This window comes from Monoraphidium neglectum (assembly GCF_000611645.1).
Source record: "Monoraphidium neglectum strain SAG 48.87 unplaced genomic scaffold scaffold00309, whole genome shotgun sequence".
NCBI classification, from domain to species: domain Eukaryota; kingdom Viridiplantae; phylum Chlorophyta; class Chlorophyceae; order Sphaeropleales; family Selenastraceae; genus Monoraphidium; species Monoraphidium neglectum.
Window position 1 is genome coordinate 1 of NW_014013319.1, and position 25,287 is coordinate 25,287.

Genomic DNA, 25,287 nt, shown 5'->3' on the forward strand with positions numbered 1-25,287 from the left:
GGCGCGGCCCGGGCGCGCCGCGCCTGCCGGGCTCGGCCGGCCGCGCGGCGCCGGCGGCGCCCCGGTCCCGCGGTGCTGGGGGGAACCGCGCGGGTGCGCGGCGGAGGCGCTCATAGCGCGCCGCACACGGGTGCAGGCACGAGCCTCCGCGTGCTCACAGACACACGCACGCCTTCACCACAAAAGATGTGAACATGCACGCTGCCTTCAACCCTGATTTGCAAGCTTTGGACCCTATGAAACAGACCCGAAGACGCGTGCGTGCATGCTGGCGCCCCGCGGCTGGCCCCACCTGTTCCTTCTCCAGTGCCTTGGCCAGCTGCCCCTTGTTGGTCCCCTGCTTGATGCGCTCCGCGTCCTCGCTCAGGCGCACCGCCAGCACCTCACACACCTGGGTGGGGTTGCAGGGGGGCAGGTTGGGGGGCAGAGGTGAAAAAAGGGCCCAAAAGGAAGATGGTCAAGGGTGGGCGGAGCGACAGACGGGGTCGCAGGAGGGGCGGGCTGATTGCATTGGAACCGCAGTCAGGGGCGGGGCAGGGGCCGGGTGGGAGGAGGGAGATCGAGGCGTCGTGTCAGGAGGGCGGCAAGTCCAAGGAGTCCTCATTGTTTGCCCGTTTAACGGCCCCCCACACACGGCCCCCGCACCCGGGGATTCATGCGGCGGTCGACCGCGTCGTCCTCGTCAGCGCCCGCAGCCACCTCGGCCTCAGAGCGCCGGATCGCCGCCTTGAGCGCCGCCGCGTCGCCGCCGGCCGCGGCCTTTGGCAGCACCTGCGGTGGTTGTGTGAGGGCGGGGCCGGATCGACGCCTCGGTCAGCAATTCCCGCCTCAAAAATTGAGTAATGCGAGGTCCTTAAACAACGTGCTCAGCTTAACACTCTTGCCATTGAAGCCCTCAGAGTAGATCATTAGGGGTGTGATAAGTCTTACTAAGATCAGACCAAACAGGCCTACGCCCCAACCCCACACCCTCCTGAGTTCCTATTCTGTTGCTGTTCCAACAAGACAAAGTACAGACAGGGTTGAAACACCCGAGGTGAGGCCACAAGCGGCTGGCCCCGCGCCCCACCTTGACTGCGAGGTCCCTGAAGTGCTTGCAGAGCATCACAAACTCCTCCAGCCCCATGCAGAACGCCTGCGACAGACGCAGCGGGCGGGGGACCGGCGGGCTGAGGGGTCTGGGGTGCGGCCCAGGCATGCAGCCTGTGGGGGAGGGTCTGGGGGTTGCGCCAGAGGGCCCTGGATGCCGCCTGCTGGCTGCAGGTGCCGTGCTGGTAAGTTATTTGGGGAAGAAACCTTGGCAAGTGAGCAGACATAAACCACAATCGAGCATGCCACACACCCCCACACACTGACACATGCGCACATACACAAACACATGTGCGCGTGCGCACACGCACCTACACACACACACACACGCACACACACGCGCGCGTGCGTGCGCCCGCATGCACGAGTACGCGCAAACGCATACACACAGACGGTAGAGGGCGAACGTGTGTAGTAAGGGCCCCGTTTAACAGACACCACACCACACCACACCACACCACACCACACCGCACCACACCCCACCCCACACCACACAACACCACTCTACACAACACAACACCCCGCGCGTAACCGCAGCGCAGCCCGGCCGCCCTCACGTCGACGCTGTCGCCGTGGTTTGCGCGGTACGTCGCGATAGCGCTCGCGTTGAGGTCCACCGCCCAGCGCGAGCGGATGCCCAGCGCCGCCGACGCAGACGCCGGCACGCCGCGGCGCTCCAGCGCGGCGCGCGTGGCGGGCGCGCCGCGGCGCTGCTCCAGGAAGGAGAGGCCGCCGGCGCCGGCGAATATGTCCAGGACGAGCAGCTCCTGTGGAGGGGGGGAAATTGTCGATTGAGTAAACTGCAATCAATGGTAAAACATTGATTGGGAGCAACATCCCCGAAGGTGGTGTGTCGGGATGATCCGTGTTTCGGCCGACGCTGGGAGCTGGTTGTGGCTGGAGGGAGGGTGCGCTCGGATCGAGGGGCGCCGCGCGAGGCAGGGGCAGCGAGCATGGTCTGGGCGGCGCAGCTTTCGCGTGGGAGGACGCACTGGAGGGCCCAGCCCAGGGCAGGCGATCAAAAGGCTGGCTGGGCATTTCGCGGTGCGGCACTCCGCCGCCAAGCACGCAGGCCCTCTGAACGGCTAGCGCACAAAGCGGCCCGCGCCCCCGCGACCCACCCGCTCCTCGGCGCCCGTGATCGGCTGCCTGCCGCGCGTGAGCGTGGTCGCGCTGGGGCCCTGCCGCAGCTTCCTGATACCTTCCAGCCCCTCGTCAGCGAGCAGCCGCCTGGCAGCATTGGGGGCGCACGCCAAGGCATTTGCGGTGGTCGTGGTGTGTGCGATAGTGGGGGTCGGGCGACGGCTGCAGGTGGAAGTTTGCTGTGAGCGAGCACGCACGGCTTTGCTGCTTTGATTGGATCACGCGCGTTGGTCGCGTGCACAAGCGCGCACCACTTTCTTCAATGCATTCACAAGTTTGCCAAGTGGAGCCGCAGGAGCCAGATCGCTGTGTCAGAGGGGGGATTCTTTGGCCTGCCATCAAGGCGCGCGTCGAGGCGCTGGCGCAGGGGCGGGAGCGGCCCTGCCTGCGTCGCGAGCGCATTGTGCGCTCTGCTCGCGCTGTGCGCGCTGTGTGCTCACATGTAATCCTCGCTCCAGGGTGACAGGTCCAGGTAGCAGTCCTCGTTGGTGATGCAGCGCTGGGGGTGCGGGAGGGAGGGCAACACGCGTGCGTCAGTGGCGCAAAGAGCGGCGGCGGCGCAGCGTCCCAGTTGGCAGGTCCACGGACGTGCTGGCGCGACACCCCCGCTTTGGCCCCACCGCACCCCCCCGCCGCGACTCCTGATCACCGCCCATTCCAGGGCGTTTTTGGGCCCCCAGCATGAACCCTCACCCTGCCAATCCGCATCTGCCGCAGTCCCTCCCCATGTCAGCGCTCGAAGACCAGCCTCAACGGTGGCCTCGCGCTGCAATCAAAGCCCGGCCTTTGCCTCAGCCCCAGCCCTCACCTGGGTGTGAATCTGGCTGTAGTACCAATCATGGTCCTGGTCAAACCCAGCGGGTAGCTGCGCAGCGCCAGGCCGCACCTTGAAAACGCGCTGTTTGCTGCGGAGGAGGTCACAGCAGTTTGGGAGGAGAGGTGGGCGGGGCCCGATGAAAGCGGGGCCAAAGGCGCGGGCCAAGCCCAGAAGCAGCGAATCCTCGCCGGCGTGGTGCTTTGCAGGGGGTGGCCTAGCATTGGAAAAAACCGTTGCGTTGCCAGGGATCGATCGTGGGACCTGGTAGGGGCTCACATTGCAATCTGCGACAGGCAGTAGCACTTGTTGTAGGTCTCGTTGTCCTCCACCGTGGCCAGCCACACGCGGCGCGGCTCGCTGAAGACGAGCGGCATGCGGCGCCTGCGCGACAGGGGCGGAGGGCATTGGTGGGGGAGGGGGAGGGAAGAAGGCATGGCGACGGAGTGCCGAGGGCAGGCGCGCGTTTGCAGCCGCGGGCTGGCTGCCACGCCGCCGTCTGGTGAGGCCCCCTCCCCAGGAAGACCAACGGACAGGCGTTTGTGATCTAGTTCACTATCGTGATCTGGTGCATCGTCGTGGTCTGGCGGCGCCTATCAAGCACCTGTCCTTGACCTTGACGGCCATGGCGGTGTCAATGTCCTTGTAGAACCAGTTGACGCGGAACAGCCGCTGCCCCTGCAGCATGAAAGAGAAATCAGACAATTTGAGCAGAGCGTGATGGGCGCGGGCCGGGGCAGCAGCGGCTGGGGCGCGCCGGCACAAAGGAGCTGGCGTGCGGCGGGGGAGACGGGAGGCCTGGGGCGCCCCTGTCGCGGCCCGCGCTACTTGTCGTCCCACGCTGCAACGAGCCTGTCAACGCCGCACCCCCTGCGTGCTGGCGTGAGCCCCAGCAGCCAGGCCGCGCGCGTGCCTGGCTGCCAAGCGATAATCTGCACGTGCGGCGCGCGCACCCCTGCGGTGTAGAATATCTCTGTGATGCGCAGCAGGTGATGCACGTCGCCGCCGTCCTCGTCAGCAAAGTCGCCGGCCAGCACCGTCACGCAGTCGCCCAGGCGCACCTGGAGGGGGGGATGCAGCGGGGCGCGGGGCACAGGGAACGCGGTTTGGCCCGGGCGGGGCGGCCGCGGGTCGGGGGCCGGGCTGGGGCCGCGGCCGTCCCGGGTGCGAGCCGGCATGAGGTGCGGTTGTTGGGTGGCGCTCGCTTTGCAGGCGAACGGCCCTGCCGCGCAGCAGCCCGGGCCCGGCCCTTAGCCAGCTTGCACCAGACCACGCTCGCATGAACGCCCCCCCCCCCCAAGAAAATCCATAAACGAGCTCACAAGCACAACGCGCGACTCACCTGTACAGCACTCCCGCCCACCACCCGCACATCCGGGTCACATCCACCAGACATGCGAACACTCACGCACAAACACAGGCGCGTGCAGACGCTGGGGACCAGCCGCGCGTCCACCGCAGCCACTAACCTCAAACTCTTCCGGGTCCCCGTCCTCGGGCTGCCGGTCCACCATGCGCACGCCGCTGAAATGGAACAGCGCATACTGCTCCTCGTCGTCATACTGCACGCACGAGTGTGTGTATGTGTGTGTATGCGCACGTGTGCATGTGTGTGTGAGAGAGAGAAAGAGAAAGGGAGGGCATGTGTGTGTGTATGTGTGTGTGTGTGCATGCGCTGCAATTGATTTATGGTTCTGACTGCTTGCTGTTGCATAGGGATGCACCCGTGCATCGGCTCGCCGGCAGGCGCGGGCCCAGGGGTGGGCCATTCGAGGGGCCACGAGGCGCGATTGATCGCAGGACAGGTGGGCCAGCAGCGCGGATCGGCGCGCTTCCTTCGCCCGCCGCGCGCCGCGTGGAAACGCCACCCACGTGCTGCGCGACGTCCGGCTCGTCGGCGCAGCTACGGGCCCTGCGCTTCGCCGCCTGCTCGGCTTCCAGCAGGGACTCCAGCGCAGGGGTCCCGCAGCTGTCTGGGACGGGCACCAGGAAGCCGTTGCGACGCGGCCAGTGCTTGCTGCAGGGGCCATAGTGCGCCGCGACCTCCTCCTGCGGACGATAACAGGCGGGGAGGGGTTTGGGGGGCTCCGCCCGACGTGGCGTGACGGCGGAATGCCGTGACGGCGGGCCTGCTGCGGCCGGGCTGGCGCATCTGCGTGTGGCGGCGCTGCGTTGCTATGGAAGATCCACCGCCGCCTGAGGGAGCGGCGCGAACCGGCGCGCACAACCGGCATCCGGTGCTGGTTCTGGCCGTCCTAGGGACTGCTGCTCTGAAGTCCGAGGCAAGCGCCGGCGACCGTACCACTGCCACCGACACGCGCCCATCAAGCCGGTCCGCGCCGCCTCACCCTGCTCATGGGATCGCCTAGGAATGAGTACTCCCGGCCGCCTGGGTACGCCTCTGGCTTGCGCGCCGCATCGAGGTGGCGCTGCAGCCAAGTCACAGTGTCATCCCCTGCCCCCTCCCCCACCCACTCGCGCAGGTCAAACGGCGTCGCCGCCGCCGGCGCGCGCGGAGCGGGCGTCGTGCCCCGCGGCGGCTGGGCGGCGGGCCGCGCTTGCGAGGATGGGCCAGCGGCATGCTTGCCGGCGCGCGGCCGCTTCGATGGGGGTGGGGCAGCTGCACTGGTGTCGCGCGCCACTCGCTTCGGTTGAGCGTCCATGACTTTTCAAATTGCTGAGGTGCTGCCACTTCCCTTGAGCAGGTGCTGGAATAAGTGCGCGCTTCAGGCGATCATGGTGATACTGCTCGTGCACCAGCGTCGAGTTGTTTGGGCGGCTGATACAAGTGTAGAAAAAAAATGATACAATGTATGAGATTATAATACCGGAGAGAAGAGCACATTCAAAAAGGAAAGTTGACGAGCAGATCACAGTGGCACTTCGCCCGCCCAATGAATCCCGTGTCACAGCCGCGCTGTGAGGCACAAAAAGCTGCGGCTAATAACAATGAGAACTTCACGGCATCTATCAGTCTTAACGCGGTGTGTTGGATGCGCCGATGCACCAAAGCGTGGAAGTCACACTGATCCAGTGGGGCGATTCAAATTTTGCCCACTGCAGCTGGGTGATCGCCGCCAAACTCCCCTACATCCCCGCATCGCATGAACTATCAGTTTAGAATTATGCTTGTATTCTGAACTCACATGCAACAACGTGTGTCGGCGCCGCAAACGATGCTGTGGACCGCGCCTGGATTGACGTGGGGTTAAAAAGGGGTGGGGCGCGAAAGCGAGAGCGACGCACATCACATGCCAAGTCTCTTGCCAGGGACTGCTCTCATGTGCATGAAATCAAGTCGCACCACGCAGTCAGAGCGCTGGCAGCGGCCGCCCACCGCCCGTGTGCCGGTGTTTGGTGCTCCTGCACAACGGCAATACGAGGGGCATGCCCACTCTGGACCCCGGCGAAATAGCTGAAGGGCTGTCCAGGCTGAGGGAAGCGATAGTTGCACTATGCGGATGTCGCTGCCCTGGCCCTGCGCAAGCTGTTGCATGGCTGGACCTGCCAGCTGGCAATGCCAGCCAGCATTCCTTTAAGGATGCTGCCTGTGGCTCGCGGACACACGCACAGCAGTTGGGTATTACTGGTTTCGTTGCAAGGTGCATTGCACTCCTGCACAGCGACGCGAGCGTGCACCCGCCTCACAACAACCGAGGGTCTGATGACGGGAAACACGTGTTGGTATGTGGCTTGTGTGCAAGTGCTTGCTAAAACAAGACAGTGTACATGACTCTTGACCGGCACAGTAAGAAGCCCCCAAAAAGAAAAAGCACCATCTCGTGGTGCGAACAAATCTTGGGCTGTCTGAGGTGTTCTCCTCCACCTCAGCCGTCGCGGCACGCATGCTTGCCAGCAAAGCGGCCACGTCCCCATGGCATGTATATGCGGCCATTTCATGTCGAATCAAATGCTATGACGCATACGTTGACATACAGCGAGCGCCTTGTTTTGGAGGTAATGAAATGGCAGGCGCGGGCACACAAGATGAGCGTTGCTGGTGCCGTCGCCGCTTGCAGGACGCAACTGCACCAAGCGCGTTCAGATCGGCCGCGCCGCGGTGCAAAGAAGAGGCTCGCCCGCATGCGAGGGCGGAGCGTCCGCACAAGAGCGGGCCTGGGAACCCGCGGTCGCGCGGCCCCGCGCTCACGCCGCCGGCGCGGCTGCGAGCCATATTGCCAGCGCCGCTGCCGCAACGAGCACCCAAGGGGCCCGGGCCGCGCCCCACGGGGCGCCCGCCGCGTTGCCCGCGCCGGTGCATGCGGGGTCTGTCGGGGCCAACTTTGGGTTGTTGAAGTTGCACTGGGCGATCCTGCGCGCGAGGGGCGGAAGGGAAAGGCTCAGGGTTTCAGCAGGGGCCCAGTGGGAGCGGGCACACCACGACAGAACACAACCAGCGACGCCGGCCTGGAGCGCCAGGCCGGCAGGGGCGCCCCCAGCCCGCACCAAAAAGCCGCGAACGACCGGGCGACTGCGCCGCGGGCGCGGCGTTCCATCGCCGCCTTCCCCCCTTCCGACCCCTCTGCCCCGTTCCACCCCGTTTCGCGCAGGGGGGCGGGGCAGGGCGCGCGCAAAGACACAGGCGCAGGCGCGGGCGCTCACATGGACCAGTTTCCCGCCAGCGGCCCGCCGTCCTCCAGGAACACCGTTAGGTGCGGCCGGCCGCGCGTGGCGACCCGGCTGGTCGCGTAGTACGACAGCACCAGCAGCCGGCCGCTGCGCGTCGCGATCAGCCGCGTGTACCCGTCGATCGGCATCGGCTTTATCGGGGCGATCTCTTTCCGCCTCGCGAAGCCGCTGCCGTTTGCGAATTGGACCTGGATCTCGTTGTTGATCGTGTCCAGCTGCCTGCCGTCCCGCACCGCCGCCATCCACTCCCGGATGACCCGCACGCCAAGGGCCGCCGCGGGGCCCTGCGGCGGCGTGCTGGGGTCGTCGTCGCCGCGGTCGCACTCGAGCACCATCGGCTCGTTGAAGCCGGCGTGGCTGCACGGTTGGGGCGCGCGTGAGCGTGGGCGGCGCAAGAGGTGGGGGCGAGGGCGTTTGGGGCGCCAGCTGGACGGCAGAGCTGTGTGCAGAGGGGCGCGCACATGAGCCGAGGCTGAAGGGCGAGCTGGTTCATTCAGTTGCCTTCGGGCTGCCTATTGCCTTTTGAGGGGCACAGCAAGGCGACAGGCTGTAAGGGATGCCGCGGGCGCCAAACGCATACGCGCGTTCATGCAGTTGGCCGCGTGTGTGCATCACACGCACGCGCACGCGCGCGCACACACACACACACACACACACACACACTCTGTTTCACACGCACACACACACACACACTCACAAGTGCCCCAACACAATCTTTCTCTACACATGCAGCACCACAACAACCTCGTGAACACCGAGGGCCCCTCGCTCTCACCTGACAAGCTTCCAGCTCGCATTCGCCCCACCCTCGTCGCCCTCCACCGCGCCCCGCGCAAAAACCGTCAGCCGTGGCCGCCGGCTCGTGTTAAGCTGCTTGCCATGCAGCGTCTCGTTCGAAGCGACGTAATATCGAACCTGCAGCGCGCGTGGATGACGCGTATCCGGCATGCAGACGGGTGGATGTAAGGCAACTGGACATAAGGTTGGCCCGGGCCGGCGCACGTTTGGGCGGCGACAAGGGACGCTCGCCGCGCACTGCGCCGCCGCAGGCAGGTGCGGCTGCCCTGCACGGGGGAATCGCTTCGCACGCGAGGGGCTGCGGTCGCCGCCGCTGCCGCCGCCGCCGCCGCTTGTGGCCGCGAGCGGCCGCCGTGCGCACCACAAGCACGTCAGGGTCGGGTTCCGTGGCTATGGCGCCAAAGACCTCGTAGCTGCTGAGGTTGGGTGCGGTGTAGGTGCTCTGCGATGTACCCGACACGTTGGGGAGCAGGTGGCGCGTGACAGCGAGACCTCGGCGCGGTTTTGTGCCGCACAGCGAAGGGAGCGCGGCCCCACGTGGCGTGGGCAAACGGGACAGACCGAGCGCACGGCAGCGCAGGCGCGCGCGCTGCGCGGCGCTGCCGAGTGCAAGGCGTAACGCGCGAGCACGCAGCCGGCCAGAACGCAGTCTGCCCTCGCACCGGCGTCTCTCTGCTCCCATCTGCGCGGACAATCTGGTAGGCCGGGCTCATGAGCGGTTTCAAAAACGTCGAGTTGCCGTCGGTCTTGCCGGCCGCCTCCGTCAGCATCAGAAACTGCGAAGCCAACATGAGCCCCTCGCTGTTGAGCAGCTTCTGATTGACAGGTGCCAGGTCCGGCGCGGATGCATTCCCCATGCCAGGCGGGCCGGCGGCCTGGCGGGGGTACGGGGGGAAAGGGGCACTTCTGCGTTGGGCGTGGTGGGGGCGGGGGCCGCCTGGCGGGCAGGCGGCTCCCGCTGCTCGGTGGGCATAGCCTGCAGCGCAGTGATGCCAGGTACCGCGACGTTGCCGGACTGCCGAGTCATGCATACCCGCAAACAGGAGGCGGCAGCCTCTGCAAGTGTCGCAGTCAGTGCAGCGGGCGCGACAACGCAACAGCAACTGGCGAACTTGCCTGTGCGGCCGCCGTGCCTGCCAGGACCAACACAAGCGCCACCAGCATAAATCGTATGCGCTGTCCCTCCCCAGTCTGGCTACTCGGCTACCCGGCCCATCGCGGAGGGGTCCGTCGGCCCGACAGCACAGGGTGCTCGTGGACCAGGTGTAATGAAAGTACTGATCGTATGAGAAAGGAGGGCGAAATATGTTCCCGGTTACGCCGGCGTTGTACGTGTGCCTTGAGGGTTGATCTCGCCATGACTCACTGGCCAACCTTTGGGTGACCAATGTCCAGAGACTTGCGCCTTTTCTGACGAAGCAGTCAGGCTGCCACCTGATCCCTTCTGTAAGCATGTCGACACGTTTGTACTTCACATGCAATTTGTACTGCACATACAGCTGAGCTTGCATTTTGCTGTCATTGGCTCAAAATGCCAGTGAGCGCACTGCACTGCACACACACTGGTGTTTTGCGCCAGCCTCGCGTCCTGCTCGCTCGCAGTTGCTGGCATACCAACACAGAGGTGGCGGCCAGCTGGAAGCTCGCCCTGTAGCGCCCACCCACGCGCCTCACTCCTGCATGCCCTGCAAGAAGCCTGCCCGCATGCCGCTCATTCGCCACCTGTCCGTGCACGCACGCACCTTGGTATGGGCACTGCAGCTGGCTGATTGACTTGAACAGACACAAACCACAGCCTTGAGCTGTTGTGTAATGTTTATCGCAAGGCTACCCTGGTGCGGGTGTTGTACGTGTATCAACGCTGTGGGAAAAGTTGAGCTCAAGTGCAATGAGGGATTGCACGCGTGGTGATGGGCGACGAGTGGAACAGCGGCGCGTCGGTAGAGCGTAAGAGCTGAAAGCGAACAATAGGGCCCCACTCGGCGGAAACGAGCCCTTCACAGCAGCGGCAAGGCAGTCTCGCTTGCCCCCGTTGAGGTGACCATGAGAACCAAGAAAATACACACAGGCTGCACTGCTTTACAGTAGTAGTTTTCTTTTCCTCTGCCAGAATCACATGGCGTGTCACTTGCAAACCGCAAATATACATCACAGGTGATGGGATGAACCGCCTTACTCGAATTGACGGTGATGGTTGCAATGGCGAGGGGGACTACCCCCCACACTCACGCACGCACACCCAGGCATGCACGCAGATGCACACCCTCACGCACGCGGTCGCGGGCATGCGCTAACGTACAAGACCAACACACGTTACATGAAATCCGCATTGATCAAGGGTCCAAGTATGGCATGGACCGCGGCCAGGACGCAAACTTTGCAGCGCAGTTACTGTCCATCGCAAGTCGGCGCGGTGTCAAAGGCTCTGCGGTACCTGGACGCTTGTGAGCGCATCACGAGCCGTCAGCGCTCCAATGGTAATTGTCTTTCCGGCGGATTATTGAAGCGGTGCACCCCATACGACGCCCCTACCCGCTACATGTCTTCGCAGTCGACATTGTTGCCAGCCGGCACAGTGCAGGTGACAGTGGTGGCCCCATCGTCCTGTCTGCAGCGCAGCGACCCCCTTGGTTGCGGCGTTGCCGGCAGGTGCACTCGCGCATGTATTATCTCATAACATTTATGTACAGATGACAAACATATTGCGAGTATTTATGCCCGTGTTCCTAAGAATGACAATGACGACCCGGCCCCCTGCGTGCTTGTGACCCCGGGTTGCAGCTGCTGCTAGTCTCAGCAGCATCCTTGTTGGCTGTGCCAGCGGCGTACTGTAGGACCCAACTATGCTGCGGTCATATTCATTTGAACCTGATGCTCACGGGCTCACATCGTTGGTTGGCACGCCGCTGCCATGCACCCTATGACAGTCTGGCCTCATCCTGCCCTGCACCAAGTTTCCAACGCAGCAGCCCACAGCCGATGGCCAACATGCGGCTCATGTTACACCTCTGCCGCCGCCATCGCAGGCGCCCGTGGGGGTTCCCCGCGTCCCGTCCATGGCGGCTGGGCCCCGCTCACGCCCTGCCAGCGCTGCCTTGAGGCGCGCCACCTCAGCGTCCCTTTCTAGCAGCAGCGTCACCAGCTCGCCCGCGCCCAGCCACGCGCCTCGGTACATGGCTCGCCCCGCGCCAGGGCCCGCGCCGGCGCCCGCCGGCGCGCTTGCCTGCAGGCCGCCCGCTGCTGCGTCCTCCCCTCGTTGCGAGCTGCGGGTGTCGCCGGCGGCTCCCGCGCAGCCCGCAGCCGCGGGGCGGCCGCCCCCTTCAAGCCAAGGGTCCCGGCCGCTGGCCGACAGCAGCGGGTGGGCCAGCAGCTGCCGCGCCGTCGGACGGCGGGCGCGGTCGGCGTGCAGCAGCAGCCGCACGACGGAGGCCACCTGCGGGTGCTGCCGCTCCAGCGCCGCCGGCGGGCCGCGGCCCTGACGGGCGTCTGCAAAGGCGGCCGCACGCTCCATGCCTGTGGGGAGGGGAACGCAGTTGCTGCGTATGGAAACAGCAGCAGCGGAAGCTGGAGAGGCGGTGTCAGCCTGGCGTCGCCACATTCAGCAAGCACCCACTGCAATTGCTTGGACGGTTCCAGCTTCCGATGGAAGCCAAGAAGTGAGGACACAGCGGGAGCATACAATTTCCTCTGGCATAATGCATGAGGGACTTGCGCATGTACGCACACGCACACGCACACGCACACTTCACACACACACACACACACAACATGCGCACGGCGGCATACACGCACACATCCATACACGCACATGCAAAAATGCACACCTGTGGTGAATCTGCAGAACAGCTCCATCAGAACCAGCCCCGCACTCCACAGGTCAACCGCCGACGAGTAACCCCCACCGCCGCCGCCACCCGCCCCGCCCTCGACACCGCCGCCGCCGCCGCTGCCGCCGCCCAGCTGCTCCGGGGCCGCGTAGGACGCAGTGCCCACGCCGCTCGTGTGCTGGCAGCAGGCGCTGCCGGCGCTGTCGGTGGGGCCGGAGCCCCAGTCGCTGAAGCTGCCGCTGCTGCTGCCGGCAAGGCCTGCCGCTTGCCCCCACGACCGCATCCAGTCGGCGGTGGCCAGCCCAAAGTCTGCGATTTTCACGCAGACCCCCGCGAGCGCGCCAAGCCGGCTCGGGCCGGCTGCGGCGTGGGTGGCGGCAGCGGCCGGGCCGGGGCCGGCGCCCAGCAGTATGTTGGCGGGTTTGAGGTCGCGGTGGATGATGCCCCGCGCGTGGATGAAGGCCAGGCCGGTAATCTGTCGGGTGGTGGGTGCCGGTTCGTCGTAATTAGGGGCGGATGTGGTCGGGCCAGGCAGGGGGGACAACATGACAGACCACAGAGTAAAGCTTGTCCACGTGCACTGCAGCCATGCGCACAGTGTGGCCGGCTTGCAAGCAGCCACACGCAGCAGGGGGAGCCAAGCACCCATGGGACGCGCTTGCTAGGCCGCTCAACGCGGGCTCGGCCCCGCTGTCGGAAACGGAAGGCCGGCTTACTGGAAGGCAGATCTCACCAGCTGCCGGAAGATCTCCAGCTCGACGGCGCCGGGCGCCGCGGCCGCCGCGCCCGCCGCCGAGCGCGCCGCCATCCACTCCTGCAGTGTGGGGCCGCTCACCAGCTCCATCGCGACATTCAGGACGTACGGCCAGCGCGAGCCGGGGCCCGCCGCCGACGCCAGCGGCCAGGCGTCCAAGGGTGCGCCAGCGGCGCCCGCGGCCGCGGCGCCGGACGGGCCCTGCGGCGCCAGATGCTTGGCGCCGCCGCTGCCTGCGCCGCGCGGGCGCAGGGGTGACCCCAGGGCTGAGGCGGCTGCTGCGTTGGCGTGAGGCACCAAGGCCCACGCATGGCTGCCTATGCGGCGACCGCCACTGCTCCAGGTGCCTCCTGTTCCATCCTGGGGGGCGCCGCTGCTGCAGTCGCGGCCGGGCCGGATGCTGCTGCCCCTGCCACTGCCGCCGCTGCTGCTTGTGGCATCTGAATCCCCGCCGCTATCACTGCTGTATGGACTTCTGTCCGACCCCCTTCTGCCGGTAGAAGATCTGTCCCTGTAACTGCCGCCGTCACTGCTGCCGCCGCTGCTCCAGGCGCGGCCGGTGCTGCCCCCGCTCCTGGTGCGCCCGCTGCCCTTGTCGTCCCAGCCGGCGCTGCGGCCGCTTTGGTCTCCAAAGGTGAAGGCCGAGTTATGGCTGGAGCGACTCACGCTGTCTCCTTCGCCTCGCCCGTCCAACCAAGCTCGGTTGCCCCTCAACCTGCCTCTGGCGGGTGTCGCACCGCTGTCGCTCCCTGTGGTGCCACCTTCTCGGCCGCCGCTGCTGCTGCTGCTGCCGCTGGTGTTGCCGCTACTGCTGCGGCTGCTGCCGCTGCTGCTGCCGTCGCTGCCGCTGTCGCTGCCGTGCCCACCACTGGTGTCGCTCCCGCTGCTGCTGCTGCCCCTGCCGTCGCTGCTGCCGCCGTCGTCGCCGCCCAGGGCCGCGTCCGCCTCGGCGCTGGTGGTTGAGAGCTCCTCAATGACCACGCTTTGGGGCGCCGCCGAACCACTCGGCCGCCCAAGCGGCGCAGAGCCCAGCCTTCCAAGCGGAAGCCGCCGCCACCCACATCGCTTGTGGCCATTCCGGCGGCCGCCCGACGTCGACGGATCCTCGCTGCTGCCCGACGCTACTTCCGTGATCACGCACGTCGGCGCCGCGCCGCCGCCTGACAACGACAGCCGCCTGTCAAAGTCGCTGCTTGACACACCCGTGTCGTCGCTTGTGCTGCCAGCCCTGACAAGGCCGGGGACCCCGGACGGCGGCGCCGCCGCCCCCGCGCCGCCGCGTGTGGCCGCTGCAGCTGCAGCCCCCAGCGGCGCAGCCGACTCCCCGTGCGGGTGCCGCCGCCGGCGCCCGCGCTGGGGCTCGTCTGCGCCGTCTCGCGCGAGGGCCTCCTCGCGCCGGCGACGCCGCCACAGCCGGCGCCCCAGGCCCGCCCAGTCGGCCTCGAGCCAGGCGCTGTAGTACTGCACGACGTGGGGGCAGCCGTCGCCGAGCGCAGCCAGGGTGCGAACCTGTGGGATTGTTTTGGATCGGCGTTCAGCGGCTGTTGTATGCCCAGGCATATGCACATTCACAACGCCCGAAACATGCCTGCCCTATCCATCCCGTCCATATTCATAATCTGCAATGTTGAACAGGAGTGCTGTCGCTGCTTGCAGATGACTGCAACAATTTTCAGTGGGCCACTACTCCAATCAGCATAGTTTGACCAGGTTTGACCAACCACCTCGGCCCCTATGACCGACCTCTCGCAGCACCGTAGACTCTGCCGCCTCCAGCACCTCTGGCGGCGCCCAGGGGGGCACGTCTGACTTGAACGCGACGCGCTTGAGCGCAAACACCCTGCGGCGCTGGCAGGCGTGGCCTGTTGCTGAGCCGCCAGGCTATACCCTAGTGCTGGCTTGGAATGCTGCTGCTGTCCAACATCATCCGGGTGGGGTGAACCACCCGCGCGGCCCCTCAAAAGCCGCAAGCCTTTTCGTCACGATAAGCCACCGGTCTGCAGCTGTGTGAGCGCTGCTGCCCAAAAACCACCCCCAGGTCCCCCATACACCAGCGCACCTGCCGTCCAGCCGCGAGCGCGCCGCGCACACCGACCCGAAGCCGCCCCTCCCCAGCCGCCTGAGCACTTCCAGGTGCGCGCTCGACGGCGACAGCACGCGTAGCAGCGGCGCGGCGAGCCGCTGCTGCCGCCGCGACGGGCGCGAGCCCCCTTGCCCCGCGAGGGCTGCGAGCGCGAGGGCCGCCGCCTCTGCGTGCCGCACGCCGTCTGCGTCTGTATCAAGTGTCCCGATTGTGATGGATGATGTTCAGTCACAAAAGGGATGATTTGGGCCCACACTCACCTGCAGCACTACAGATGACACACTGATAGTGCTCCCAAACTCGCAAAGCGCAGGACTGTGACAGAGACAGCCAGCAGCAACGATAACCACCCCGAATTTTGCTGCCACCCGCAGGCAGGGCCCTCCTTGCGAGAGGAGCCCAGCCGCCCGCCGGTCCGCCGCGGCGGCGCACCTGGGACGCAGTGCTGCGGACGCGACTGCTGCAGGAGCGCTGCCTGCATGCGGCGGACCACGGTCAACAGGGGCTGCAGCTCGGCCGATGCGGCGCCAGCTTCCGCGGCGCCGCTCAGGGCCTGGCGTTGAGCGGTAAGGGCGGTGAGGCAGACGGTGGGACACCCAGAATGGCTCGGGCATGGGAGCGAACGCATTCGTGAGGAAGTGGGCCGCACTGTGTTTGGGGCGAAGGCAGGCACGGCCAGCCGCGTGTGCATGGCGCGCGGTGCCTGCTGCAGCACCTCTTCACCGCTCTGCAGCAGCAGGCCAACGCGCCGCCCCGCCCACCTTCAACAGTTCTGGCAGGTTTGCCCCGCGCGCGCGGGCGGCCTGCAGCAGCTGCAGGAGCGCAGCTGCGGCGGGGTCCGCATTTCCGCTGCTCGTGTGCGCGAGCTGCGTGACCGCCGTGCAGTCCATTGTTGGTGCCTCAGGACCAATGCGTTCGCTCCATAGAAACGTCCTGCAGTGCGGCCCTCGCGTTCCAGAAGGATCCGCTTTGATTTGCGACAACCTATCTTGGCATCCTGAGCCCGTAAATCAGCCTATTGGGATCTTTACAGTTCATATAGCATCTTCAAGGTCAGCTGGTGGCTTGCGGGATGCGACTCAGGCGGTCCGAGTGAGCTGGTGACGCCGCTGGCAGCAACTCAAACATGGCTCAAGACAGGCAGGTCAGCTCCGCAGCTGGATAAAGTCGAGGGCCTGAACCTCAGGAAAGTTACATCTGAAGAAAGGAAGGGCAAACACGGGAGGCGCTCCGAGAAATCGTCGGTCAACAGGCTGGGCAGCGGAGTTGCGATCAAGGCAGCACTCTATGCCAATCCAAGTCTGCAGCCTCCCTTGCAATACATTTCGCTGTGCGCTACATCTGCTAGAACATGTGAGACATATTGCTGAGCTGAAGCTCGTACCTGTGTGAGGGCAAAGCCAGCCCATCGTCTCCATTGCTTGCAAACATTATGTTGACCGCTGCGTGCCCGCTGCCTTCACGGCGTGCCCATGCGTTTGTGTAGCTTATCCATTCTAATCCACAAGATTTGACCTGCATCACTAGACACCTGCTCACAGTCTGCATTGCGATGCGTCTGTGAGCGAAGGCTCCCTGCCAGCAAGGCGGCCCGCTGTATCGCACCATCATCAGGCCTGTAGCCTGAGGCTGGCTCTTCAGCAAGATTGTAGGGTACCACCGCGTCAAGGCCGCGCCGAACACGCCACACAGTCTCCTCCGCTCCGACACTGCCGGACAGGGCGAACGGAGGCCCATAAAAACACCGTGCGGTGGAGCCGTGGTATGACGGGTGACGCGCACACAAACGCGCAAAAAATCCTTCAATTTACGTCTTACAAGTCAAACAAGGTCCTTGCGGGACGTCTGCTGGCAGGAGGGACAGTTAGCACCGTTCGGCACGCATCCAACTCACATACATTCGCTCGCCCCCGTGCATACGTTTGAACTTTGACCTTTCCATTGGATTGCAGTGGCACGGAGCGTCTGGGCCCGCAGGCACCTCGCATCGCCGCATTGCACCCGCGGCCCCCAAGTCCATCCCCCAGCCGCGAGGAAGACTTCAGCAGCAGCATTGCAATGTCGAAGGGTGGCGATGACATGGTTGTCAACATAGCGGAAAGCCCCACAGGGGCTGTCAAGCCACCCGGGGCTCCTGCAGCAGCACCGGCAAGCGCTGGCGCGCGCGCCAAAGAGTGGCTGTCGAAGCCGCGGAACAAGTGGATTGCCGGCGGCTCTCTCGCTGCGCTGCTACTGATTCCTGCGGTTGTGGTGCCGGCGGTAGTGGTGACGCAGAAGAACAACGCGAAGAAGTCGACGCGCCTGCCTGACTGGGGTGGTTACGGCGGCTCCGGCAACAAGGCTGTGTACCTTGACCCCTTGGTGAGCCTGGGATGTCAAGATTACGCCAGGTTCAGGGATGCCACATCCTTGTTGGGGGCCCGCAGACCAAGCCACACCGCCAGACGCCCAGCAGCACCAACGAGCCGGCGGTCGGAGGTGGTCCATGCGCACGTAAAATAGCAACAGCCGCGCCGCAGGGCCAAGGACCGCGCCGCGCCGAGCCGCGAAGCGCCGCGCGTGCCGCTCTCGCGCCGCCCACGCCGCCGCGGCAAACCCGTCTGCCACCCCCAGGGCAACCCTGACTCGGGCGTCACCGGGGGGATGAGTGACTACAAGCTGCCGCCGGGCATGAAGATCCCCAACTTTGGCTCCCTGGCGGAGACCAACGCCACCATCAAGGTGCCCAAGGGCCAGCGCAAGCGGAGGGTCGGCGCTGGGCAGCTGCCTGTGTTTGGCTCCGAGGAGGTGTCGCCGTTTGTGCGCGTGGAAGGCGCCCAGTTCGACAAGGACTGCCGGCCCTACTACCCCACCGGCTTCAACGCGTTTGAGCTCTTCATCCTCGCAGCCCGTGCGTTCCTTTTGCTTGCACGCGTGGGTGGTGATGTCTTGGAAGGCAGGATGGGTAAAGCGGGGGAGTGGGCCGCCTCAGAGTTGCGAGAGGACGGGCCCTAGCTGGACCCTGGCAATGTTGTACGGCTCGCTCTCGTGTGCGTCGGGCCGGCCGCTCAAGCCATGCGCGGCGGTGACGCTCATCCCATGGGACCGCAGAGGGCAACAAGGATGCGGTGGACGAGGCTTTCAAGCAGGCTCAGATCATGGGCATGACCGCCGCCCGCACCTGGGCCCACTCCATCAACCAGATGCTGCCGTTCCAGGTGTGTGCTTGACCCAGCCCAGGCAGCAGCACGGGGTAGCCTTTCGTTCGCTCGATGGATTCAAGGACACACCCTCTTGCGTTCCAACATGCCGCCCCTGCCCTGGCCATGCGCACCCTTCCCTGGCTGCCGAGTCCTCTCCTCACACTGCTTCACCTACTCTTGGAATCGCCTTTGAACTTCACTTTCCCAGACATCACCTGGTGAGTATGACCCCAAGGGTCTGGCAGCCCTGGATTATGTTCTGGACAGCGCCTCGCGGCACGGCATACAGCTGGTCCTGTCCTTTGTGGACAACTGGAAGTACTACAACGGCATCGCACAGGTGTGTGTGAACGTGTGCGTGTGCGTGTGTGTGTGTGTGTGTGTCTGAACGTGTGTGTGCATGTGTGTTTGTGTGTGTGCACTTACGTATGTGCGAGTCTGCGTTGGAGTGAACGTGTGGGCACGTGTGTGTGTGTGTGTGTGTGTCTGTGTCTGTGTGTGTGTGTGATATGTTGGTGAATCTGTGCGTGTGTGAATGTACATGTGTGTGTGTTTGTGTGTGTGTACGCACACTGTGGGGCCTAAAGGCTTGGCAAGGGCTCGCTGGGGTTACTGTGGGTGTGGCAGAGAGTCAAGCCCAGCAGCTGCGCCCAGTCTACAGCTGGAGCCTAGGCGCGCCGTGGGCACTGCATTGGTTGTGAGTCATCTCAGGAGTGCAGCTAAGCGGCATCGTGCGACGCGTGGCTTGACACGTCGTATGTCTGCACACGCCCAACCGCCGCGGCGCAGTTTGTGGACTGGTGCGGGCCCGGCCGCACGATGGGGCGGCCGACCGACGCCGGGGGCGACACCGACGACAGCAAGTGGGGCCCCGACCAGAAGCGCTACGAGGCGGGTCGCCACTCCCTGTTCTTCTCGGAGCCCAAGTGCCAAGACATGTTCCAGAACCACATGAAGTTCATCGTGAACCGCAAGGTGGGGCGTTGGGGCCGTTTCTGGGGCATGACAGCGGCAGGCGTCCCAGGCGTGCGGCTGTTGAGCCTGGAGCTGCGCTGCGGTTGCAGGCACCACAATCCCCGCCTGGGGCCTTGGAGTTGCCCGCCGCCCCCAGCATTTGGTTGGCTGCCGGCTGCACCCCCACCGCTGCCGATGCACACATGTTTGCATGCACGACGTGCCGCTGTCGTCACCCGCGGCTGGGGCCCACCCAGGCGTCCCGGCATATCTGCAATGTCCTTTTGGCACTTTGAAACCCGCGCCGCCCTCCCACCACCGCAGAACTCCGTCAACGGCCGTGTGTACAAGAGCGACCCCACCATCCTGGCCTGGAACCTCGTCAACGAGCCGCGCTGCGAGGTGTGGGTGACGCCGGACTGCCCCGCGAAGCTCAATGCCTGGTTCTCCAAGATGGCCAAGTTCCTCAAAGCTGAGGTGGGAGCGCGCGCATGGAGCGGCGGGTCCCAATACCCTTGGCCCAGGGCACTGCGCGCCACCAGCCAAAAGGGTCAGCTATCTGCACACGGTGTGAGGCGGAGGAGCGCTCCACTCCCAGCGTGCTCCCGAGCCGGAGCCAAACCTCCAGCCCACGGTCCAGACGAGCGCTTTTGTTCGAGGCGCACGCACCAAGCACTACTTCAGCCTGCATGCGCACGAGCACCACGACCCGTGCCTCCAACCCATGGCCTCACATTCGCCCTGCAGGACCCCAACCACCTGGTGTCCTCCGGCTCAGAGGGCTTCTTCGGGGACTCTGACCCCTCGTGGCTCGGCAAGAACCCGGGCGCCTGGTCCACCCAGACGGGGCAGGACTTCCTGGCCAACACCGCTGACATGGACTTCGCGGTGGCGCACGCCTGGCCCGACAACTGGATGATGTGGGTCGCTGGCCGCACCCCCGCCGCAAAACATGCAGCCTTCCGCCTCCAGCCCTCCGCCTCCAGTCCTCCGCCCGCTGCTTCCTTTTTTGCAGAATTTGCGTGTCTTGGCATGGCTGTGATGATGCTGATATGTATGTGTGCCCCATTTGACCGCCCTCCCTTTGCGATTGACTCTTGGTATCGCATGCGTCGCCTGCGCCACCCCACTTCACCCCACAGCTCTCAGGAGAGCCAGGGCGGCTTCCTGCAGCAGTGGCTGAAGAGCCACCTCGACGCAGCCAAGTCCATCGGCAAGCCCCTCCTGGTGAGCGCACATCGCGGCCCCCCTACCCCGCTCCCGCCCCCTCAGTTGGATCGCTCTCTGCCCCGCCTGCCCGCCACAATGTAAATCGTGAACTGCGTATCACACTCAATTCCCGTCACAGCGCTGCGGCAGTCACGAGAACCCCCCTTCCCTCACTCACCCCAATCGGGCAGTTTGAGGAGTTCGGCAAGCGCCTGGACAACCCCGACAGCGCGTCTGACGCGACGACGCTGCGCGACCCGGTGTACCGCGCCACCTACTCGGCCATCGAGACGGCCGTGGAGAACAGCGAGCCGCTGCTGGGCTCGATGTACTGGAAGTGGGCGTTCCCCGGCAACTTCCAGGGCGGCGGCAAGGGTGGGTGGCGCCGCCCCTGAAAGTCGCGCGCCGGCCCGGCTCCGAGGCTGCTTCTCGGCACGGGGCTCTTTGGTCGGCTTTGTCACAGCGCCTTCTGGGAGCACACGCGCGTCGGCGCCTGAAGCCGCTTCGGCGCTTTCACTCCGAGCAATCATTCCACCTGACGCACCCCCGGCCCCCTCCCTCGACCAACAACGGCCCGCAGGCCCGTATGGCGTCATGCCCAGCGACAGCACCATGAAGGTCATCCGCGACCACTCTGCAAAGATGTTCAAGCTCAAGGATTCGGTCCCCCCACGCCCGTCCTGCATCGCCGCCCCCGGCCCCGCCGCCAACGCGCCCGGCGCGCTCGGCGCGTGGTTCGGCGCGGCCGGCTACACTTGCACCAACGACCCGCAGGCGGCGATGGCGTGGACCGTGCTTTTCGGCCCGGACGCCGACCCCACGGCCAAGGCTGCTGACTTTGGCTTCCCGGCTGCTTCTCTTGACCGCGCCAAGGCCCTCAACGTCGGCGCCAAGCAGGTCTTCCCGACCCAGAAGGCGTGCTGCGCGCCCCAGACTGGCGCATTTGCCCAGGGCTGCAGCAGCAGCTGATCGCGACCCGGCGCGCGCTCGCTGTGGCATGTATGGCGTTGCCGCGAGCGGCGCGCTGCCGACGCCGGCGCTCTTGGGCGCAGCGCGGCTGGGCGTGAGGGCAGTCTGCCTGTGCCACCCGTCTAAACACCCATCGCCCAGCCCAGCGCATGACGGGAGCAGGTCTGTGTGAGCAGTGAGTCAAGTCAGCCTGGGCGCCGTTTGTGCAGCCCAAGGGACGACCATGGCACTCTGCCACAGCGTGCCCTTCTCCGTGTTGTGGACGGCACGCGGTGATGCCTGTTTGGTGTTGTTTCATTTGGAACTGTGGCACTGTTTGTGAGCCGGTTTTTTGAGCACTGTCGGCACGGACAGCACGGTTGTTGGGGCTGCCTTCCGCCCGACATGGGTGCCAGGCAAAGCGGTGCTCATCCAACAATGCTCGTTGATACAGCGCGTTGCAGTGCTGAGATGGCCCTGGCCCCTAGGCCAACGTGGAGGGCGATCAGAGGGCTGCAGTGCATCGCCCCTCACGTGCGTGGATGCGTGCTCCCACGGTGCGCACCTGCTGCGGCCGCCTGCATACTTAAATATGGGCGCCACGGCGGGCGCCATCCATGTGCACATATTGGCTCCATGCGCGTGCGGGCGATCAGCGTGCCTTTGATGCTTCGCAATCTGCCGCGGGCATGCGGCTTGCTGTGGTGCATCACGCCGGCACCTGTGTGCTGGCGTGTATCTCTGTATGGAGCTCGAGCGTCGAGCACCTCTCAGCGCACCACAAGAGAGGCGTGCAACGAGGCCAACGTTCTGCGCGTCGCCATCGTGCGCGCCGGCGCGGGCGCTCAACCGAAACAGGGCTTCCTCTGAATCCGCGCTTACCACATTAATGAATTGCCGGCGGTTCCTCTGGCCATAATGCGAGGCGCACGCCTGGTGTAAAAGCTTGCTGGCGACCAAGTCCTGAGGTTTTACGCACACATCATGGCTGTGCATGCAGGCAACGAGCAGGTCAAACTTAGGTGTTGACCAGCCATGCAGGTAGCGCATGCGGTCTCGGTCGACCTGGGACCCCGGGAACCACGTTGTGGCTTGTATGAAAAAAGCATCTACTATTTTGCAGCCCTTGGCACTTTGGCAGGGTGCTCCAACTGCACACCAAGGGAGGGGCGGGCACCCCCCATGCCGGCTGCCATCCGCGTCGCAGAAGTGCCTGTAGGCGGCTACAATGCGCCGTTAAGGCTGTCTTCTCTACATGCCAACCTCTTTGGGAACGCGGCTGACCTCACCTTCCGCCGCATGCTCCAGCGATACGATAGCACCCAACTGCTGCCCTGCGCGTGGGCAAACGGCTTCCGCTTTAATATTTGCAACCACGTTTTGACGCTGGTGAGTTTACGGTGGTGCTGTGTTTATACACGGCCTGGCCTAAGAAGCTACAGCGGCTTGCCAGTCGTTTGCCAAGAGCACCGCTTCATTGGGGCGTGTCGGCCCAATCGTTGTGCGCCATACTCTTAGTTCTATATAGAGGAGTGCTTCTCAGCCCTGCAGTATCAGCGCAGGCAGGGATTGCTGCAACAGGGCTGCTGCAGCAGGTGCACAGGGAGTGCGCTGCTTTCCCTCGAGGCCGGGCTGTGACAGCCGCAGTGGATTGGCAGCAGCAAAAATATGGCGGACGTTGAGACGCCCTCCACGGGAGGGCCGGTGAAACCAGCCAAGACGAGGGCCCCGCCGAGCCCCATCATCCCCAAGGCTCTCGCGGCGCTGGTGAGCGCACCCATATCCGATCGACGTTTTTATTCCCAATGCGTTTTGGCCGCCAACGGACCTGCGGGCGGCGCCGTCGGGCACGGGGATGCGCGCCCACGGCGTTGCCGGGAGTTGGCCGCCCACTCCGCAGCGTCTGCCTGCCGCTGGAGCCCTGGCGCGCGGTGCCGGTGGCGCCATCGCATGTTTCATTACGTTACCGTTTTGCTGGAGAAGCCTGTGCTGGCTGAGCATCACGCCCTCCAGGGCGTCACCCGCGGCCACCGCAAGTGGCGCGCGCATCGCCGCACCTGTGCCTACTTGAAAGCAACGCGGCGCCGCACGGCGCGCAGCATCACCGAAGGGCTCATTACCCATACCCTGGCCCCACCTTTCTAATTGTCCAGGCCATTGCCACGCTGGTGGCCATCCCCGTGGTGGTGCCTCTTGTCGTGATGAAGGTCACCGGCCGCAGCGGCCGCCAGTGGTCGACGCTCGCAGACGCAATCGAGGCGCCGCCGAACGTTGTCGTGACGCCGAACGAGGAGGTGTCGAAGGAAGAGGTCAAGGAGGCGTTTTTGAAGATCACAGACCAGACGGTGCGTTTCTTTTCGCGCGGCGCAGCGGGTATGTGGAGCTCATGTGCAGCTGGAGGGACCCGCAGGGAGTTGGTGCAGGGAGGTGCCAGCCCTGTCCCCAGCGTCAGCACTTGTTGCTGCATGCGTTGGCTGAGTGCAGGTTTCTAGCAGCACGTTGCCAGGCAGGTGGACGGGGCCCACCGTGCGGATAGCAATTGCGATCACTGGCAGCTTGCCCTCTCTATCAGCTGGCAACGGCTGGCAGTGACTGGCAGGATCAGCACCGCAGCAGCACCACCACAAGCAACAGCAGCAGAAGCAGCAGCAGCAGCAGCTGGCGATGAAAGCAGCCGATGCCGCCCTGGCGCAGACAGCTGCACGCATGATGGCTGCTGAAACCATGCAGCAACATGGCAGCTGTTCGTGGGTGTCCGGGTGTAGACACCCGTCAACAGCAAAGACCGCTCTGGGCCCTAACCGCTCGCGCCGCACCGCCTGACCCCTCTCGCGCGCCCCGACCCTGTCAGTTTGAGCGCTTCTGCCGCCCCTACTACACTGCGGGCTTCAACGCGTACGAGCTGGTGGAGGCATCCATGGTGTCGAAGCGCGCGGAGACTGTTGGTGCGCTGCGGGGCGCAGCAGGGGCAGCGGCGCGCCGCCCCGGGGCCACCAGACCGCCCGTGTCCACGTCCGCGCCCACGTCCGCGGAGGCTGAGGCGGATGGCGCGGCGCAGCGCCGGCCTGCGCGGCGGCGCCGCGCGCCGGACACGCTCTCACTCGCCCTCTCCCTCTGGTGTTCCTTTCCCGTCTCTGCCCTGCGCCCTCCTGCAGACAACCTTTCTGGCGCGGACATCGTGGACCAGACCCTGCGGGACGCGGCCGCCAGCGGCATCAACACGATCCGCATGTGGGCCCACACCACCACCAGCCTCTACCCCTTCCAGGTGCGGCCCAGGGGCGCGCGGGCCCGCCGCGGGGGTCGAGGCCCGCGGGGACGCCGAGGCAGTGGATGGCGCACGCGCCGCGGCGGCCGCGACGCGCAGGGGCGTGCATGCACAGTCAGCGCTGTGCGGGCGCGCGCAGGCATGCAGAGCGCGCATGTGGAGTGCGCAGGGCTCCAGAGCTGAGGGCCGGACGTCTGTGTCGCACCGCAGACGGCGCCTGGCGTGTACGACGAGCGCGGTCTCAAGGCGCTGGACTTTGTGCTGGAGACGGCGCGCAAGTACGGCCTGCAGGTGCGCCCTCTGCTTTTGGGCCCGCCGCCCAGTTGGCACACTACTTTTGCAGCCTCGCTGGGCCTGCCGAGACTGGTGCAGGCAGTTGCGCAGGAGGGGAAGCAAGCGGCGGCCACGCCAGCCATGCAGCTGGCAGCAAAGGTGGCGGCCCGCTGCTCGCACGCAGCAAAGCGCGACGACTAGACGCGCCCCCGTCTGCAGTTTAGGAAGCGCCAACTGCCGAGCAACCGGCCGCAAGACCGCCCGGCCGCCTAACCGCCCTAACCGCCCAACCGCCCCAACCGCCGCGCAGGTCATC

General features: G+C 65.4%; 5 protein-coding genes across 5 annotated transcripts; 2 read left to right on the plus strand and 3 right to left on the minus strand.

The window, feature by feature from the left end:
• Nucleotides 1-154: 154 nt before the first annotated feature.
• Nucleotides 155-5,709, minus strand: MNEG_2656 (hypothetical protein; the record flags this gene model as incomplete). Its single annotated transcript, XM_014048861.1, has 14 exons — nucleotides 155-172; nucleotides 293-391; nucleotides 646-771; nucleotides 1,070-1,135; nucleotides 1,647-1,856; nucleotides 2,211-2,319; nucleotides 2,673-2,731; nucleotides 3,041-3,137; nucleotides 3,326-3,430; nucleotides 3,651-3,724; nucleotides 4,000-4,107; nucleotides 4,516-4,608; nucleotides 4,919-5,095; nucleotides 5,395-5,709. The coding sequence occupies 14 exons, from the start codon at nucleotides 5,707-5,709 to the stop codon at nucleotides 155-157; spliced, it is 1,656 nt and encodes a 551-aa protein (XP_013904315.1).
• Nucleotides 5,710-7,644: 1,935 nt separating this feature from the next.
• MNEG_2657 (hypothetical protein) lies at nucleotides 7,645-9,264 on the minus strand (the record flags this gene model as incomplete). The annotated part of the gene is made up of 4 exons (XM_014048862.1): nucleotides 7,645-8,032; nucleotides 8,451-8,590; nucleotides 8,835-8,915; nucleotides 9,136-9,264. The coding sequence occupies 4 exons, from the start codon at nucleotides 9,262-9,264 to the stop codon at nucleotides 7,645-7,647; spliced, it is 738 nt and encodes a 245-aa protein (XP_013904316.1).
• Nucleotides 9,265-11,468: 2,204 nt separating this feature from the next.
• Nucleotides 11,469-13,144, minus strand: MNEG_2658 (hypothetical protein; the record flags this gene model as incomplete). Its single annotated transcript, XM_014048863.1, has 3 exons — nucleotides 11,469-11,986; nucleotides 12,298-12,775; nucleotides 13,034-13,144. 3 exons carry the CDS (start codon nucleotides 13,142-13,144, stop codon nucleotides 11,469-11,471), a joined length of 1,107 nt encoding a protein of 368 aa, XP_013904317.1.
• Nucleotides 13,145-17,195: 4,051 nt separating this feature from the next.
• On the plus strand, nucleotides 17,196-21,451 carry MNEG_2659 (Mannan endo-1,4-beta-mannosidase 5; the record flags this gene model as incomplete). Its single annotated transcript, XM_014048864.1, has 10 exons — nucleotides 17,196-17,498; nucleotides 17,751-18,027; nucleotides 18,228-18,334; nucleotides 18,528-18,659; nucleotides 19,109-19,294; nucleotides 19,598-19,750; nucleotides 20,021-20,193; nucleotides 20,416-20,500; nucleotides 20,674-20,857; nucleotides 21,063-21,451. 10 exons carry the CDS (start codon nucleotides 17,196-17,198, stop codon nucleotides 21,449-21,451), a joined length of 1,989 nt encoding a protein of 662 aa, XP_013904318.1.
• A 1,647-nt stretch (nucleotides 21,452-23,098) lies between these two features.
• On the plus strand, nucleotides 23,099-25,244 carry MNEG_2660 (hypothetical protein; the record flags this gene model as incomplete). The annotated part of the gene is made up of 6 exons (XM_014048865.1): nucleotides 23,099-23,197; nucleotides 23,584-23,775; nucleotides 24,282-24,375; nucleotides 24,586-24,698; nucleotides 24,909-24,989; nucleotides 25,191-25,244. 6 exons carry the CDS (start codon nucleotides 23,099-23,101, stop codon nucleotides 25,242-25,244), a joined length of 633 nt encoding a protein of 210 aa, XP_013904319.1.
• Nucleotides 25,245-25,287: the final 43 nt, after the last annotated feature.